This window comes from Xenopus laevis, chromosome 4L, assembly GCF_017654675.1.
Source record: "Xenopus laevis strain J_2021 chromosome 4L, Xenopus_laevis_v10.1, whole genome shotgun sequence".
In the NCBI taxonomy this organism is placed as follows: Eukaryota; Metazoa; Chordata; class Amphibia; order Anura; family Pipidae; genus Xenopus; species Xenopus laevis.
The window spans coordinates 33,545,705-33,565,389 of record NC_054377.1 but is presented as its reverse complement, the minus strand read 5'-3'; the positions used below and the strand labels follow the sequence as shown (position 1 = coordinate 33,565,389).

Sequence of the window (19,685 nt, the reverse complement as noted above, 5' to 3'; positions counted from 1 at the left end):
TTCATGGTTCTTGCTTGTAATCACAAGGCAACAATCTTATTATGACAGTTTGTGTTAATAGGGTTTTCACTTGCATGGTATGTTTATAAAGTCTCCTGGTCCCCATCCTCGGTATGGGAAAGATTAGGGGAGGACTAGGTTCTGGGCATTCAGGCATAGCATATGCTTGGAAAATAGTACCCCATATTAGGTCAGATGTGCAAAATCTAGGAGTGCATACTCACAAACCACAGCTACTGGCGCTGACTTGGGTTGTTTCTTGAGTTGTCTTGTCTTCACCGGGTATTAAGCTTCAGCTGGAGTCATGAAAAACCTCGTAGTATCTCCATTCCACTATTTGTAGCTTAGCAGGGTATATCATTGAGTATGACATGCCGGAATCTTGTAATCTTTTTTTGATTCCTTGGTATGAGAGACGTTGCTTCTGCACCGCTGGTGAGTAGTCCAGGAAGAGGCTGATGGAGTTGCCGTTTCACGTGAGTGGACCCTTCTTTCGCGCTGCTGTGGCTGCTGCGTCTGTCCCAGTAGTTTAGGAATCTCATAATGAATGGCCTCAGGTTGGAACTAGGAGGTCTTGTGTGGATGCGGTGCGCCCGCTCGATTACCAGCATCTGAGAGAAGTTTTCCACCCCCAGGGTCTCCCGCACTGAATTCTCAACAAATGTTTCAGGCGTCGTCCATTCCACCTTTTCCGACAGTCCCACCAGACGCAAGTTATTGCTGCGGTTTATGTTCTCCTGGTCTTCTGCCAGGTCAGTGAGTGCTTTCAATTGTTGTCACAATTGCGTCATCTCATCTGGGATAGGCTGTACCGTGTCTTCTACAGCGGACATGCTGCGTTCCGCCTCAGTGGTCCGTTCCCAGAGGTTTTGAAGGTCTTGACATAGCATTGACAAATCGATTTTTATAGTCTCTAGTTGAGCTATAGTTAAAGTATGCATCCCATTAATGGTAGCAAGAAGTTCTGCATTTGTTGGTTCAGGGTGCATTGGAAGCATTGGTGTCTTGGGAGGCATGGAGAATAGATATCAATCTATTCTATTTTCAGATTTAGATCTGATCCCATGTTTGCCCATCTTGCAGCCAGATGTACAGTGTCGTCACTCGATAGAGGCAGTGGCGAACGTTGCCTTGGAATATATTCAGGAGGCTAAGATTAGTGCAAAGCACCAGAAGAAGCTATTGTTCAGTTGACCATCTTGATCACATAGGTTTTAGGTGCAGGTCAGATGCAGCGGACCGCACTCAGCACAGACTAAAAGAAGTAAACCCTCTGTGTGGCGTGTTGCTATGTAACAGACAGCATGCGTCTATGCACCCAGCTTGATGTTTAGCTTTGGGAGTGCAAGCTCAGTAGACTAGCGTAGGTTTCCCGGTTTAGCAAATTATGTGCTGCTTGTTGACTTCGGGGTTGTCGTTATGTTGGAGTTAATTGAGGGTGTTGGGAGTGCTTTGCGTAGCTGACTTGGAATTTTGGTAGGGCTGCAATCATGGGTAGGCCCAGTTTATATGGTGCCAGTGAGCTGCAACTCTGTTCACCGCCAAGTGGTTCCAACACTGCTACTGTCTGTATCAGAGGAGCGCAATGACAGGAGTCGCACTTTACTGCCAGAAGGGTCTTATTATATGACCGAGTAGTTATGTGCTTGGATAGAGAACTGAATGAAGGATAGAAAAGTGGTGGTAAATGGAGCATTTTCTAATTTGACCAATGTTGTTAGTAGAGTACCACAGGCGTCTGTCCTTGTATCTTGTTTTTTAATGACCTTGAGATGGGCATTAAAAATACTGTCTCTATTTTTGCACATGATACTAAATTGTGCAAATTCTACATGCCAGACTTCCTGTTAGCCTGGTGCTAGGGGTTCAGTATGTGGTGGAGTCAGCTCCAACAAATATTGGGAAGGGATGGTATGCATTGTTATTGATGACAGAGGGGAGGAAGAGGGGAATTCCTCAATAATAGTTTCAGAAAACTAAATGAAAAACTGAAGGTGAAAACTTTAAGGCTACTTATCTCAGAGAATTTACATGCTATGTTATAGAAGTAGTGGGAGCTTTAAGTAAATGCCCCCCACATTAGTCATTCAAAATATTAAATCATTATTGTTCTTAATTTATTCCCTCAAGAAAAAAAGTGTAAAAGTATTAGGGACCACAGGATGTGGCTCAACTCAGATGTAAGGACATTATAAGGAATTAATAAAAAAAGCATTTCATAGGGAATGGAAGTTTTTTTTAAGCATATCAATACACCAATGCATGTTGTAAAGCAGCAATCATGAAAGTTACTTGAAAGTTTAAAGTATAAGTAGAACAGTATGTTCTGGAGTATATTCTGGAGAAAGGGATTGTAGGTAGTAATCATTGCTTTATAAAAGGACAGGTTGTGTAAAACAAATGTAATGGTTTTTTGTGTATACCACCAAATAAATCGTTTTTAGAAAACTAAAAATAAATAGAAATAATAGAACTATTTTGCCAAAAGCTGGATTTTACCACGTGTTTTGGGCTTGAAATCTAGGTAAACCTATTCTGGACAGACTGAAAATCCTACATATAAATCTGTACAACATTTCTACAATTGGTTGCCATGAGTTACTGGCCAATGTAAAAGAGCTGATAAGTGATAATTATACAGCTGATAGTATTTAAGTGTAGTTTTTTATGTATTTTAGAACCATATATATATTCTATAGAAGCAAATTTATATTATAATGCTTATAACACTTTGAAAAAATAATATTTGGTTTCCTAGGAAAACTAACCGTAAAAAAGCACATAAAGTTGAAAAGTGGCTTTGCACCAGCATCAATGCATGCCACAAATCATTTACATCTAAAAGGGTTAAAAAAAGGTATATATTTTACTTAAATCATGATTACAATTTTACTTGCTTTTTTTTTTCAGGAGGCTCTATCTTCTAAATATTAAGATTTAAATTTGCATTGCATACTTCAAGAAGGAAAACAACTATATGACTACCTTCATATATTATTTTCTTCTGAAACTTAACAGCCATGAAGAAGCTGTAATATAGTCATATTTGACACAGAGCAGAGCACCTCAGATAAGACATGTTTGTCTCTGATAAAGACAGATTACTTCTGCATACATTTTCAGTGTGGATACAGCAAAAACATCACCACAATACAGAGAATTTGAAACAAAGGCATTCAGCATTATATGGCTCATAAGACCAAGGCATTCTTATGATGTACATTGGTCTTTGGCTGTTTGGTTTAATATGGATGGTATTGCTTTTGGTCGTGAGAGAATTAATACATGTTTGATGGGGGAACAAAGCGGGAGTCCAAAGATGGGATCACTGACCTGGGCTCAAAAGGGCCTATAATTGACCCTGCTCCCAGACGACATTCCTTAGAAACCTCTGAGAAACAACAGGCCAACAAAAATACAAAGGCCAACACACATATTGTGTTTATATTAGGGATGCACCAAATCCACTATTTTGGATCGAATCCTTCGCAAAAGATTTAGCAGAATACCGAACTGAATCCTAATTCTAAGGGGAAAACATTTTTTACTTCCTTGTTTTGTGACAAAAAGTCACTTGAATTCCCTCCCCACCCCTAATTTTCATATGCAAATTAAGATTCAGTTCAACCAGGCAGAATGATTCGGCAGAAACGAATCTTGCTGAAAAGCCAGAATCCTGTCCGAACCGAATCATGGATTCCGTGCATCACTAGTTTATATTCTATATACATGTTATATTCTACAAATACATGTGGTACAGATCCACAATATTTAGTAGATCACATCATTAAGGGGAAAAATGTGCATAATAACATTTCTTATTGTTCAAATGGAGGTGTATAAACTCATGCAAGTGTTTTTTCTACCTAAATAAATTAGAGGACTCAAATGATCAATTTTCCTATTAACGCCTAGAGGAGTAGATAAGAGACCATATTTCAGATGGGGCTAAATCATCTCTTCATACACAATGTAAATCTGACCTATCATTTCTTCATCACGCCCCATCAGTGTTGCCGACAGCAGCAGCTGCAGCAACTAAGCGAGATGGATTGAATTTCCATAACCAGCTCCCTCAGTTATATGTACCTTCAAAGATAATTTATGATCAGTTTGGGTGCCTTGGAGAGACAATATGCTTGGCCATAAAATAAACTGTAACCGGCTTGTAGGGTTATAATTAACACTAGGAGGGAGGCAGTGGCATGTGGATTAATTGATGTTGAAAGCTGGAAAATGAAGTGGGAATGCACATGTCAGAAAAAACATAGTTTTAAGTTAATTACAGATCCCTTTTGATGGACCCTTTCCATTTTGTGTTGTAAAATAATCCAAATTCACAATACTTGGCATTTGGCTAACAGCCATATTTCTTGAAACTGGCCAATGTAAATGTCCACGTGAACAGATGTTCCCACAAAAAGAAACTGATATGGATTTACAAAATTATTATATGTTTTGCAGAAAAAACACACACACACACACACACACACACACAGTAAAACCTGTGTTTTGCCCCTTCTTTAATATTGCAGTACTTATGAAATTTTAATGGAATTACTTACCTGTTTATTATATGCTAAGTAATAAATCTCTTAAACCTTGTCAACTAATCTAAATAGAATTTAATAAACCCAGGACAGTTTTGGAGAAAAAAAGAATATATATTAAAGGGGAACTATTTATATTAACATAAGCTTCAGCATACTGAAAAAAGATGTCTTCTAAATATCATCAAATAAAAATTCTGTACAGTTTCTGAAATAATCACATTTATCTTCACTATTCCTCTCTTTGCATCTGTTTCTCTTCATTCTCTCTTCATACAGGACTCAGATAGTCATTGACAGTTACATCCAATATATCTTATAAGGGGGCTCCTTTTGCCTAGAAGATTTATTAAACTACACTATAAAAATGACAAGGCATCATGTCTCTCTACATGCAGGATTTGTGCAAAAGGCATTTATTTTGTTAGATTTTGTTTGTACTGGAATCAGTTATTTAAGTGAGCTCTAATACAGCTGATAGGAAAGGAAGCCCCCCTATAAGATATATTGGATCTAACAGTCAATGATTATCTGACACCTAACTGCTGCAAGAAGACAGAATGAAGAGAAACAGATGCTGAGTGATAGTGAAGATAAACTTGATTATTTCAGAAACAACGCAGAATATTTAATTGATTGCATTTAGAACGTTTCTTATTTCGGTACGATGAAGCTTATATTAAATGTTTGTCCCCTTTAAACATTTCCTTACTTTAATAATTTACTTGAAAACCACAATTGTCTGAATAAAATGTCCATGCTGTGCTCTTGAAATTTTTATGATATTATATATTTATAGTCAATGAATTTTACCAATGTATATGGAGCCAAATAATGTAATCGGTTATGTAGTTCAAGATGGGTCAAAATACACCCTTAAATCTCCCTTTGGATACCAATTTATAGATATACAGCCTGTAATTTATAGATATACAGCTAGTCGAATAGAAAGAGCATTAAATGCAGCCTAAGGGTAATTCCACACCACCTTGGTGATATGGAGGACTGTCACTCCAAATCAACACTACTATACCTTTGAATCTAGTGCAATTGGTTTCTTGTATCACTTAAAAACAAGGCACTCCGCATTTTTAATATAATTATCTGCATCAAAACATGCCCTAATAAAGGCAATCCTGCCCCATCCCAACTCTAAATAGACCCAGCCCAATGCTGGAGTTATTCCTTGGTAAAGGTGGATATCTACCCTTCTAGAATTTGATATTTTTTTCCTCATTTAGATGTAGACAAGCTTTTGTGCTTGTGTCACCATCTTTCTGCATAACTGCATTTATTTGATAATTTTCTGGTATTGTGCAGAATTCATACTTCCTTCAAAAAGGAAGCATATCCATCATCAAATTACCATCACTATGTTGGGCATAATGTTCATACTATGGAATGCTTTATTTGCTTTATGCCAGACAAAATGGGTCCAAAGGTTTGTAGAATCTAAGACCTTACCTAAATTATAGAAATAATCTGGATTTAAAAAACCTGTGATCAATAGAATCAACACAGTCCAACTCTGTTAAACGTGTGCGCAGAATTCATTGATTTAAAATGCTTTTTCATTAAAAATAAGATTGATCACACATTTTTCTCTGGAATATATTCATTCAGAGAGGTGGATACACGTTTGTTTACAAAACTACAAAGAAGTGGGAAGATGTTTGAACATCTGATATTTAAAAAGCTGAATATAATTGTACACGGTTTATATGTAAGCAGCTACAGTAATATGTTTAAATGTCAAGCTTTTGATAGTGTTTATACTCTTTGCATGCATCTTTTCTGTTACTTGCTTTAAGTCAAAGCCCTAGAACCCTGGTCACATCAAGCATTAAGGGAATGATTCAACAATTTAAAAAACAAAACTGAGAATTTCACATTTAACCATGTTTTTTAATGCAGACAAAATTGTCTAAATCGATAACAATAAATGTGTAGCCTTACAGAACATTTGTTTTTTAGATGGTGTCAAGTTACCCCCATTTGAAAGTTGGAACGAGTAAGAATAAAAAGGCAAATAATTCAAAAACTATTTAAAAAAAAAAAACAATTAAAAAGTTTTGGGAAGGGTGGAAATTTTGTTTACTTCCGTGTTTTTGTGACAAAAAGTCACGCAATTTACCTCCAAATCCTGCTGAAAAAGGCAGAATTCTGGCCGAATCCCAAACCAAACCTGGATTCGGTGCATCCCTACTTACATTGGACTTGCAAAATGTTTTGTAAAAATTAAAAAAAAATTTTTTTATCATCAAGCAAAGCAGATATGCAGAGGAAGTAGAGACAATCACATAACATATATGACGGGACACACAAATATTTGTCCACACAACCAAATACCATAATTGTTTATATTCCATAGCTTGATATGATCAACCAAGAAATTTGGAAGTATTTTTAAAAAAAAAAAAAAAAAAAGCCACAATGACTTTCATATGCATCAACACCTTGATGGTAAAAGTAAACTGAAGTAAATCCAAGTGGTAACAATATGCAACAAGCATAAAAGACTTACCGTCGAGTATAAGCCGAGTTTTTCAGCATCCAAAATGTGCTGAAAAAGTCTACCTCGGCTTATACTCGGGTCAGCGGGCAGTAGCCGAGATTGCAGTCACTTTTAATCATTCCTATACCAACAGTTCACTTGGGGAGAGACTGCAATATCCCACAATGCCCTCTGTTGGTTTTATGAAAGAATAACAGTGCGCCCTCTGTTGGTTATATCAAAGAATAACAGTGACTGCAATATCACACAGCGCCATCTGTTGGTTATATCAAAGAATAACAGTGACTGCAATATCACACAGCGCCATCTGTTGGTTGTATCAAAGAATAACAGTGACTGCAATATCACACAGCGCCATCTGTTGGTTGTATCAAAGAATAACAGTGACTGCAATATCACACAGCGCCATCTGTTGGTTGTATCAAAGAATAACAGTGACTGCAAAATCACACAGCGCCATCTGTTGGTTGTATCAAAGAATAACAGTGACTGCAATATCACACAGCGCCATCTGTTGGTTATATCAAAGAATAACAGTAACTGCAATATCACACAGCACCATCTGTTGGTTGTATCAAAGAATAACAGTGACTGCAATATCACACAGCGCCATTTGTTGGTTATATGAAAGAATAACAGTAACTGCAATATCACACAGCGCCATCTGTTGGTTGAATAAAGGATTAACAGTGATGGCAATATCACACAGCGCCATCTGTTGGTTATACGAAAGATCAGTGATGGTTTTATGACACACAGCACTCTCTGCACAATTCTCTGTCACCATCAACTTTGCAAAGAAGTCCGGTCGATCGCTGGGGGAGTCTCTTTGGCGGAAGGTGCGCTGCTGGGAGACAGGGCTGTAGTTGTGTCTAGGCTTATACTAGAGTCAATAAGTTTTCCCAGTTTTCGTAGGTAAAATTAGGTACCTCGGCTTATACTCGGATCGGCTTATACTCGAGTATATACGGTAAGCTAGTTCAAAACAGAATAAGGGTGTCTGAACACAGTCTTTGTACTGGGACGTGTTTGTCTGCATATGTTTTTGAACCTTGAAGATCACATGTACTCTTTCTGTGGGTCTAATGGATTAGATTTGCATCTAATCTAGTGGACAGACAGCTTTCATGGCTTTATATACACATTTTCGTCACATTCTAAAAAAAAACAGCAGTTGCCATTCATTGCAGGCATTCATTTTCCTTTCTTTTAGCTACTTTTAGGTCTGCTAAAAATACCTAAATATCCCATTACTGTATCAATTATTATAGCCCATAATCCTATATATGAAATTTTTTTTGTGATAATTTTTTTAAAAATATAAATTTCCATTAGGTTAGGATTTTACAAACCCCTTAAGTTGGACGAAGAATAAATTAATGTGTATACTAAAAAGGTTATGTTTACCTAATTACTAAAGGGTATTTTCATCACCAATTCCCTCTGCTGGAAAACAAGAGGCAGTCCAAATGACCCTGTCACTAACTAATTAAATAAAAAGCACCCTATCTGACTCACACAGAGTAGAGAGGTATACATCAAAATTCACTACAGAAACCTGTGACAATGAGAAGGCAGCTTGTAACCTTAACCATGTGCCACTTAGGAAATTAAAAATGCAAATAAAACTAAAAGTTTACTTTACTCCCAAACCGCTTAAAGGAACAGTAACAGCAAGGAAAGAAAGTGTTTTAAAGTAAAGAAAAGATCATGTACTGTTGCCTTGCACTGAAACACTACTATAGTATATATACATAAGCTGCAGTGTAGCAATGGTGAAAATTGAAAAAAGGCTATATGGCACAGGGTAAATAGTGGATAACAGATAACACCATTTTGTTCTACAGAGTTTATATGCTGTGCAACCTGAGACGTTTCTCCTTTGAATGGCTGTCGCATTGCTACACAACAGCTTACTTATATAAACAATAGTAGAGTTTATAAAGAGAACACAGCAGTTTTACCAGTGCAGGGCAACACTGCATTATATTTGTATTACTTTAAAACACTCATTTTTTGATGTTACTGTTCCTTTAAAGTTCTCAAACATGTTATCTTTCAATCCGCTAATCTCTTTTGTCTACAATAAACGCTCATCCACTAATTTTTTATCAGCTTTTTGTGTTTTTGTGACAGTAAATGTTGGAAACCTTCAGTGATTACTTATTTATAAGAGCTTACTTTTGTACAGTGCAAGCATAGCAAAAATGCATACTTTCGCATTTCCATATCAGTGTACCTCCTACAGTTTACTAAAATGTTCTACTCTTTGAAAAGCTAAAAGGTTGCAACTGCAGTGAGGCTTTTTATTTTTATGTCAACTGCGAGGTCTTCCTGGGTCCCATACCATAGAGGCTTTCTGTCTGTTGGTGCGGGTTGAAACTTTTGTACTTTGTATCTGAATGTCAGCTGGAATCTGTCTTTCACCACAATTTGGAAAATCCTTCTCTGCAACATGTCATTGGTTTTTATTCTGTGTCCAGGTCAAAGGAGATTGGCTACAGTACCGTAAAACTGCTTTTTTTATTTTCTTCACGTTCCCTGTGGTTTACACAGACGATTGAATTTGGTAGAATGTGTGCTTTTTTTTATATTGCAGGCACCTGCAACAGGTGAGCTTATTTACAGATAAACAAAGATTAACCAGCTTGAAATCCAAATATTTCTTACATTGCCTTCAACTTTGTCCAGTTTACTTTAGGATTTCTTTGTGAATAAGATCAGATTTAGCACTTTTTCCAGCTTTTTTTTAAAAAAGGATATAAATACATTAGCATATTTTTTTTTTATTTCTGGCAGAACTGGTGCATTATTTGTGTGCGGCATGGTAACTCAGTGGATAGCACTGCCTTCCAGAGCTTGGGTCCTCAGTTCCAGTGGCACTATCTACATGGAGTTTGTATATTCTGCCCATACTTGCATGGGTTTCCTCTCGCACAAAAAACATACAGGCAGTTTAATAAAACCAGGAAATAATTTATTGTCTCTTTATAAAAGTGTACCTTCCTGCATGAGAATTAGATAGGAATCTTAGATTGTAAGCTCCACTGAGGCAGGGACTGATGTGAATGATGAATTATCTCTGTATGTGCCTGTGCTATGTAAAGAAACAATTAGACATAATTTTAGTGCAAATGTGCCAATATTTTAGGCATGACTGCATAGCCTTTTTTTCTTAAGGCATACAGCAAAAATTCATGCAGACGTTTATGTGTCTTGCAGTGAGGAGCAGGATTCTCTAGTACAGGGGTCCCCAACCTTTTTTACTCATGAGCCACATTCAAATGTAAAAAGAGTTGGGGAGCAACACAGGCATGAAAAAGTCCCTTGGGGTGCCGAATAAGGGCTGTGATTTGGTAGCCCCTATGTGGACTAGCAGCCTACAAGAGGCTCTACTTGGCACTATACTTTTTATGCAATTAAAACGTGCTTCCAAGCCTGGAATTCAAAAATAAGCCCCTGCTTTGAGGACACTGAGAGCAACATCCAAGAGGTTGGAGAGCAACATGTTGCTCACGAGCTACTGGTTGGGGATCACTGCTCTAGTAGATCACTATTGGACAATCAACAAGGTCCCCACAATGGACGTAGGTGTTCACAGGCAGGAAACACACCAAAGCCTTGAGAATGCACAGAATTCCATTATCCAGTGCAGACAACACCTGCTTCCTCCTTCTCGTTTTCTTCATTTTTAAAGCATAGTAATAAAAATGAGTGCTTTCACATTTTGCGTCAGACCTCTGCTCTGTGTACCATTCTTAAGTGCAGATAAATGGAGCTGGGGGGAGGGAGTGGATCCACTTCTCTCAGCCTGCAAAACAAAACAGAGGCTGAGAGCAGCGGAGTCAACACTATGAGGCACATTTCTTTAGGTTCAAGTTGTGTTTTCATCGAAAATTCGAGTTTTCGAGGTACCTTGAACCATTTGAAGGTAAACATTTGAACAGCCTAGTTAGATGTTCGAGGTTTTTTCTGAGGGTTTTGCCCAAAAACTCAAATGATTTAAGTGATTTGAGGGTTTTTTTTTTTTGCCAAAAACTAGATTAAATTGAGTTTTTGGGTCTCAAACTCGCAGAATCGAGGGTTTACCCATTTAAGTTTTTCCTTAAATAAGATACGATTGCAGTTGCGAGTTCATTCGAGGTATAAAAACCACTAACACTCAACCTTTGATAAATAACCCCCTATGTACCTTCAGCCTTAGATTTGGGTGTATCCAGCTTGAACACCTCCAATCCTCATAATTCAGATGTAGACACTTACTTATTTTGGGGTCAAAAGAATAGGTTACTCTTAAGCAGACCTTAAAATTTGCTATTTGCAATTAAAATGCTCTCCCTAGATCTCTAATTCTTTTGAATTAAACACACAGTAAATCATGTTTTTTAAAAACGCATCAGTTAATAGTGCTTCTCCAGCAGATTCCTGCCAGGAGATTCATTTTTTTTTAAAGAACTACATTTTTTTTAAAATTTAATTTTGAAATCTGACATGGAGCTAGACATGTTGTTAGTTTCCATGCCCTCAGCCATGTGACTTGATAAACTTCAGTCACTCTTTACTGCTGCACTGCAAGTTGGAGTAATATCACCCCTTCCCGTTTCCCCAAGAAGCCTATCAACAGAACAATTGGAAGATAACAGGATAACAGCTCCCTGACACCTACACTGGTAAAAATGCTCCCACATGAGAATAGCATTTAATAGTAAAAATCCAAGTCCAGCTCACAGAAACCACGACTCTTCCAGTTACATTGAGTAGGAGAAAAAATAACTTATCTGAAAGCAGTTCCATTGTGGATAGCACAGTAACTCCCAGCACAAAATTAAACACTGTAAGAATAATTTTCAAATGATAACAAACCCCTACTAGGTTCACATCCCACAGGTGGAGCATGGCAGACAAGAGTATGGCAAACACAAGCAAAGTAGGGCACAAACAGGCAACATAGGGCAGGCAGAGTATGGTAAAAACAGGGAGAGTAGGGCAGGAAGAGTGTGGTGCACACACAGGCAGTATAGGGCAGGAACAGGCAGAGAATGCAAGAGAGAGGGACCATTGACTGATCAGGACCACTCTGAAGTGGCATAGTACGCAGGGTCGGACTGAGCAGGCGGAACATCGAGGGGACTACCAGGAGGGCCCTTCGTTTTGCAGCACTGGTGGGCACCCAAGGCTCCAGTACAACCCTGATAGTACATACTGTACTACTTACAGTGACACAGTGCCAATCCTGCCCCTACAATCTGAGGTGTGAACAGGTGAACAATAGGATTTGGAATAATTTTTTTAGGTGACAGGTCCCGTTTAAAAGAGACAGTACCTTCACGGAAATCAAATTTCTGTGGGGTAGGGGGAAGAAGTTATAGTGCATTAGCACCCAAACTATGTGGCTGACCCCTATGGGGGCTTGAAGTTGTAGCAAGGGGCATTCAGCCTAAATGCCAGAAAGGGGAAGATTTTATGAGTATGTTTATCCTGTTCTCTACACACTGCAGAGCTCAGCTAGAATGTCTATAAGAGTGAGATTTGGGATGAAAACATATTTACTTCCCTAGATATTACGAAGACTTTGGCTGACTGGCTTAAAACCAGTGTTTTCCTTTATCTGTGACCGTGGTATGAGGTTACAAGGTTCTTACAAAATGTTGGACAATTATGGCCAGGTCTAAATAAAATATAAAAAGTATATATACATATATACACACATTTTTTTTAAAGGATATATAAATATATATATATATTTCCCACCTCTCTCTCCAATCATGACGCAGATCCTGACGTTCTACTAGTGGAGGCAAAATATTCTTCAGGATATTGCATTTTTCATCCACTGTAAGATTTTCATTTTCAATCGCTTTCAGTACAAGGCTGGTCTGCAAAGTAATTAAATCAATGAATAAAGAATAGGAAAGCCTCTAAAATTAATGAAAAGGCTCATAGGCAAATGGACATTAAATCTACATTACACCAATATTTTTTCATTATTATTATTATTATTATTATTATTATTATTGTAAATTTTCCAGCTAATAAATATGCATGATAGAAAATCAGCAGCACATATTAGGAATTAAGTTTACATATGCAGCAAGTACAACCTAAACTAGGGCTCTTTAATCCCATCAAGCATGTAAAAAAATGATAAACATATTTTGTGTAGTCACACACAACTGTGGCTACAAATACTGCCTGCCTCCTTTGTACTTTTTTAAAAATAGCTTACAAATTAATCTAAAACAAACTAATCATCTTACCTCCTCCTGTCCAGGTCCAGGTAACTGCAAACAAGTAATTACGGGACTATATAAGCTTGCCTCACACCACATTGAGTTGTTTGATCATTAAGCTACCCAGTCTGATCCAGTCTGTTACTCTGTTGTGCTCCTGCCGGATTCCTGCCTTGTTTCCTAGTCCTCGTCTTGTTTCTGCGCTCTTGACCAGTTCCTGCTTCGAGTATGATTTCCTGTTATTAACGGCTTGTTACTGGACTTTGCTTCTCTCAGCAGCTTGCCTTGACCTCTGCCTGTCTTTTGAACTCTACCCATCTCTAGCCAGCCCTGATCCCAAGCCTGTTATTGGACTCTGTCTAAAGCTGGCCATAGAGGCAACGATCCGATCATACGAATCGTGGATTCGTACGATTTTCGGACCGTGTTTGGAGACTCCCGATATTTTTCGTCCGGCGGATATCGGTTGTTTGGTCGATCTGACATGTTAGAAAATTTCTGTCGTCTGCCGATAATATCTCTGCATGTATTGCCGATCGTACAATTTTCAGTGGGAGACTGTCACTAGCTTTGTCAGACATAACTATCGTAGGATTGCTGTCAGGGGCAGAACATCGGCTGATCTGTTCTTAAACTACTTTATTTGATCGGAATGGTAAGATTTTGATCTGAATGGTTAGTGGCAGGTTGGGAGATGGGAAAGTCCGATCGTACGTTGATTCGTACGATCGGATCTTTGCGTCTATGGCCAGCTTTAGACTGCTATTAGAATCAACCAATGCCAAGTGTTTGGACTTTTCACACAGTTTTCAAGTTTTCAAGTTTTCAGTTTGACTATATAAAAACACAAGGCCTTTGACCTTGTGCTGTTATACAGGTTATGGAACTCCAAGGTGACAGAAATTACATCACTAAGCACTAATTATAACCAATGATATCAATAAGCACCATTTACTGTATAAGAACACAGGTACGGGACTGATATACAGAGGGATATAGGGTTTTCTGGAAAAGGAATGTTTCCATAACGTGTATCTTCATACCTTAAAGAGATACTGACACCTGAAATTAAACTTTTTTTTACATCTATTATAATATTGGCTTTGCAAGCTACTTCTAACTTTGCCATAAAGTATTTGCATGATGCTTTTACATTACCTGTCTGATCCCCCATGTTCCTTTATGAGGGGGCTGCCATATTTGTGCAGCAGGAGTCCGTTAGCATTAGAAACTGTAACTAACAGGCTGAGATGGGACAGTCAGGTTGGCAAAGTCAGAGTGTCAGAGAGTCAGGCTTAGGAACTTCAACTAACAATTATATACAAAAACAAACCTCTCAGCAAAAAATGATCAACATGACCTATAGGTAACATTTAATGTTCATTCATATGCTAAAATACATTTTTTAGTGTCAGTATCACTTTAAGTCTATTAGAAAATCATGTTAACATTAAATAAACCCAAAACCCTGGTCTTGCTTCCAATAAGATTAATTATATCTTAGTTAGGATCAAGTACAAAATATTGTTTTACAGAGATAAAGGAAATCATTTTTTTTTAAAAACTGGATGAATTGACTAAAATGGAGTTTATGGGAGACAACCTTTCCGTGAAAATAATGTAAATGCAAGTTATACACTAAATGGCAGTGTGTTGGGAGTTTCCTTAACTGAGAAGGATCTAGGGGTATTTGTAGAGAAGTTGTCTAACTTCAGGCAGTGTCATAATGTGGCCACTAAACCAGATAAAGTATGATCTTGCATAAAAAAGGGCATAAACTTGGGGGCAGAGTACCCGAATGGTAGCGTGATCCGTGAGCTCCGCTTATTCACCTCATGAACACCCAGTACATAAGCACCCAACTCAGACTTATAAGCACTCTACAAAGCGGAAACCGATCTACATCTGACAGATGGGTCGCAAACCAAAAACCTTCAGTAAAGCCGGTGAAGTGCCCATCTTTTTCAAATGCAAGGAACAGGCCTCAGCCAGCCAAGATGGCGACGAGCAACCTTCGTCAGAACATGCATTGGAAGCGGCAGACCAGGTCAGCAAACAAGAGCTCAAAGACCTATATGATAGCCTTGAAAAGCTAATCACTGTATTGCAACAGCGATACTGGAAATAACTGCGGAGGTAGCGGCGTGGGGGAACATGTAGCTGAAAATGAGGAGGCAAAATAAGGGATCCATGAAATCTCAGAGATAAAAAGACAGCTATGCCCTATACAGGAACAACAGGAGGATCTTGAGAACCACTCCAGGCGCAATAACCTCCGCATCAAAAGCCTGCCAGAAAGCTATACGAACCTGGAGCCAACCATAAGAACACTATTCCAAAGAATTCTGCTGGACATAGAGCCTGATCGGATCATAATAGACCGGAACCACAGAACACTCAGAGGAAAGCCCAGAGAGGGGGAACCTCCATGGATGAAATTCTACGAATGTACTACTACAAAACCAAAGGATTAATATTGTACATGAACGTACAACAATGTTACCAAGCTGGATGATGACATGGAGATACAGCTCTATATAGACATATCTCAAATCAACCTTAAACAGAGAACGCAAACCCCTGCCTGAACTTCTTAACCAGCATAAGATTAGATATATATGGGCATTCCCCTTCACATTGCTGGTCAATCACAACAGGAAAACAGTTGCGGTCTCTAGTTTAATTTTTCACAGTTTCCTGAATAAATTAACTTGCCATTGAGACCTTTAAGCAAGAACAAAAAAAAAGGAAAGGATTATAATTTGTGTATGGCGTTTATAGCACCCGAAATTCTGTGTATGGACTAGCAAATCTGTGTGTGGGCCAGAAGTTTTAATTGCTATCATTATCATATATACTGAAATTACACACAGAAAATAATTACAGTTTATAAATATTCCAGCAACTGCGTGGAGCCTTATTTACAGTAGATCGTTCCAGATGACCCAAGGGCATCCCTTGAGACTGGAAAAAGTACAATAGACTAGTATGATTGCCTTGCAGATTTTTTTTTTTGAGGCAAACTGGAATCAGTTTATACACCTTCTACTAGATCTCTCTTTAGATCACCTAGAGGTTTGGACCTAATATTATCCTTATGGACACAATTAATTTTGACATTACCTATTATTGATCTGTATGGATACATACTATTTATGACAGCATATAATAGAGATTTTTGTATGAATTCAGAAGTAATCCATACACAACCACTCCTTAGTCAAACAAATATTGAATTTCAGTATCACACAGCCCCCTTGAAGTAGCCAAGCACTGTAGTCAATGGCACAATAGTAACATCTAACATTATTGTTTGCTAATGCTATGTATGTCAGCTAACAATATTTTGTGCTTGGCTATTTATTCATGAAAAAGTGCAGGGTAAGAAATAACAGGAAATTAAAATGCTCTGAAAACATTTACACATAGGGCCCATTTATTTAAAAAACTTTCTGGTCTAGGCATTTGGGGGAAAACTTTTTGTGGAAAAATATATAACTCAAATTTTTTAAGATTTATCATACTCCAAAGCTCAATGGCAGATGTCCCTGGAGTTGTTTCTTGACATTGTGATCTAAGCTGGATAAGCCAATAAAAATAGGGGTTTGTCATCTGATAATCCAAAAAGTCAAACGTACAATACGAATTAAATGAGTTCAAATCATGGAAGGGAGTTTGGTTGGATTTGTTTTCATAAAAAAAAAGTTATTAGAAGTTTTAGTAAATAATCCCAATAATGTTCACACAGTTTGCACTGGCAGAATATATAGCAAACAATGATAACACTCAGATGTTTAGACAAAACATCATATGACGGAACACAGCAGAGCTCCTAGTAAACACCTCACATGGGCGTCTGCAGAATATTTTACAGGGGGGGCAAAGAAGAAACATATAACACAAATTACTACCCACGCAGCTCGCCGCAAAATTTTTATAGGCCATGTCCCGTTTTGTGACCACACCCCCAGCTAAACCAGGATGGCATTGTGGCAATTTCATGTATAAATACCCCCAGATCCCACTGCAGGGTAGCACAGAGGCAATTTCATGTATAAATGAATGCACCATGTCAGAAATTGTACTCACACATGGTAAAAAGCTGTAGTCACTCCTCTGTCCTGCCATATAGCATGCTTTGATCTCTGCCATTGTGTCTCTGTCCTGGCCACAAATCAAGTTGAGATCTCACTCCTCTGCAAAGTGCTTATTTTACTTTTGTGCTCCCCCCTCAGTCATTGTACTTTTCCTTCTTCTCCCTCCAACTTCAGTCTTATTTAATGTGGTACCCATTTTAACAATCATGTTTAAGCAGGCATTTCCACTCTTTAAAAAAGTCATGTTTTTTCCTGCCGCCAAGCAAATTTCATATAATTATGCCTATGCTTATGTTCCTATTAAATTTTATGCATGCTAATCTAGTACTTCCCATTTATTAATCATTAGCTGCAATAAAAAAAACATAACTAGGTGGCTTTTATAAATATTGGAAATACCTGCTAAAACATGATTTGTTAAAATTACCTGGAATATGTGCAATGAAATATAGTATCAAATAAGGCTGAAGTCAGAGGGAGAAGAAGGAAAAGTACAGGGACTGAGGTGGGAGGTTGGATCAGAGGATATGTGTGCAGAGGAGCACTAAATTACAAGTACAGAGAGGCGAAATGGGAAGCTTAAGGAAGAAGATGTGAACAGTACGGAAGGGCCAAGGAAGGAGAACAGAGAAGTGAAGTCGGAAGGAGGAGACAGAAACGTACAATGACTGAGGGGGGAGCACGGAGCACTGGAGTAAAATATGCACTAGGCAGAGGAGCTGAGATCACAACTTGATTTGTGGCCAGGACTGAGGACAAAGACATTGATAGGGAAGAGCAGCGCGTTATAAATGGCAGGACGGAGGAGTGACTACAGTTGTGTGAGTACACAAACACACAATGCATGCATGTCTGTTGTTGGAGGCGAGAGGGATGCCATATGTGCTCCATAATGCCGGAGACTCACCTTAACATAGATAAGAGCAGCCAGTCTAATCCAGGTCAGGAGCTCCCGACTTCAGCGTCTTCCCCAAGAAGGTGGCGGCCAGGTGAACCACGTGGGATGGCGGACACCAGCGCACCAATCCGGACACGGCGTCATGCAGTTGGCTTCAAAACATTCGGTATCAACGCGCAATGGCAGCTAGTGAAAACCTGAGGCCTACAGACTTTGCCTGATTATAGGTTCTACTTATTGTGTTCCTGTTCTTGTACAATATGTTTTTTCAAGGTCAAATATTACTATTAAGAACCTTGCTGCCTGAACTGACCTTTTGCCTGGATTTGAATACTCTTCTTCTTAACCTCTGTGATTCCATAAACTGTGTTCGGAATACTGCTTCCTCCTTGGTCTAGAACTCCAACCTGAGCCTTCGGGCCCTGACATCTAATAGTTAAACTAACTCAGCTAATTACAGGGACGTTAGTAAGTGTGAAAGGAATACAATTCCTTATATTTTATTTAAAACTATTTTTAAAATAATAGAATACATATTATACATGTTTAATGTAACTCATATTTATTTTGCTCATGTGGACAAAATGCTGTGTATACTGCATGTTTAAAATAAACTAACTGTAGATTTTAGGCTAGGGACGCATAGCAACTTTATTAGTTTGAAAACCAATGAAATAGTTTGCTCCACTGATAGGACTATTCTATAGTAAAAAATGTTTAAATAACTCTCCATATTAGTCTTATCTATTCAATACAAACATGGGAAACTACCACTTGCCAGCCTTATTCCATTAGGCAAGACAAAAGCCCATTTAAAAAGAGTGTATTTTTTCCTACTTAAAAGTGGTCTAAACTGTAAAAAAATACATGCATATAAACTGTAGATTTCAGGAGTTTTATATTTATACTACCAATCAGGCTTCAGATCAACAGCTCTCTTTGGTGACCAGCAACCATATACATTTTCCATTCACTTCATAGATTAATTTAACCCTAGTGGTGCTAATTTTCAGTTTAGCTGATTAACTTTACATGAATTAATTTTCATGGGTTCATATCCCATTCAAAGCTGTATAATAAAAGCCTTATTTAAAAAAATAAATAAAACGTAATTGTTTTATTTTAAAAAAAAATCCATGCCTTATTTAAAGAACAAGGAAACTCCCGAAAGAACAACCTGGGCAAACAGCAGTCTACCAGAGCCACTTGCCACATGCTAAATTTATTTCACTCAAAAACACAAACATTTGTTTTAACACCCCCAAAGAAAGAGTTTACTTGTTTCATAAGAATCACAGATGCCATTTTACTTCCGCCAGCGTCATTCTTGAGGACAGCGCATGCACACACAATTACGTCCACATACCCTGCTTAGATAGTTAGATCTCGCTTTGT

General features: G+C 38.1%; 1 protein-coding gene across 8 annotated transcripts in view; it reads right to left on the bottom strand.

The window, feature by feature from the left end:
- The window catches only part of fto.L (FTO alpha-ketoglutarate dependent dioxygenase L homeolog), a 198,116-nt gene that overhangs the window by 90,204 nt on the left and 88,227 nt on the right, over positions 1-19,685 (bottom strand). For 6 of the 8 annotated variants that reach the window (XM_041589349.1, XM_018256820.2, XM_041589350.1 and 3 more), the window contains 1 exon segment: positions 12,817-12,941. The exons of 1 other annotated variant lie outside the window; for it this stretch is intronic. In XM_041589349.1, the coding sequence (XP_041445283.1) occupies positions 12,817-12,941 (125 nt within the window). 8 annotated transcript variants of the gene reach the window in all.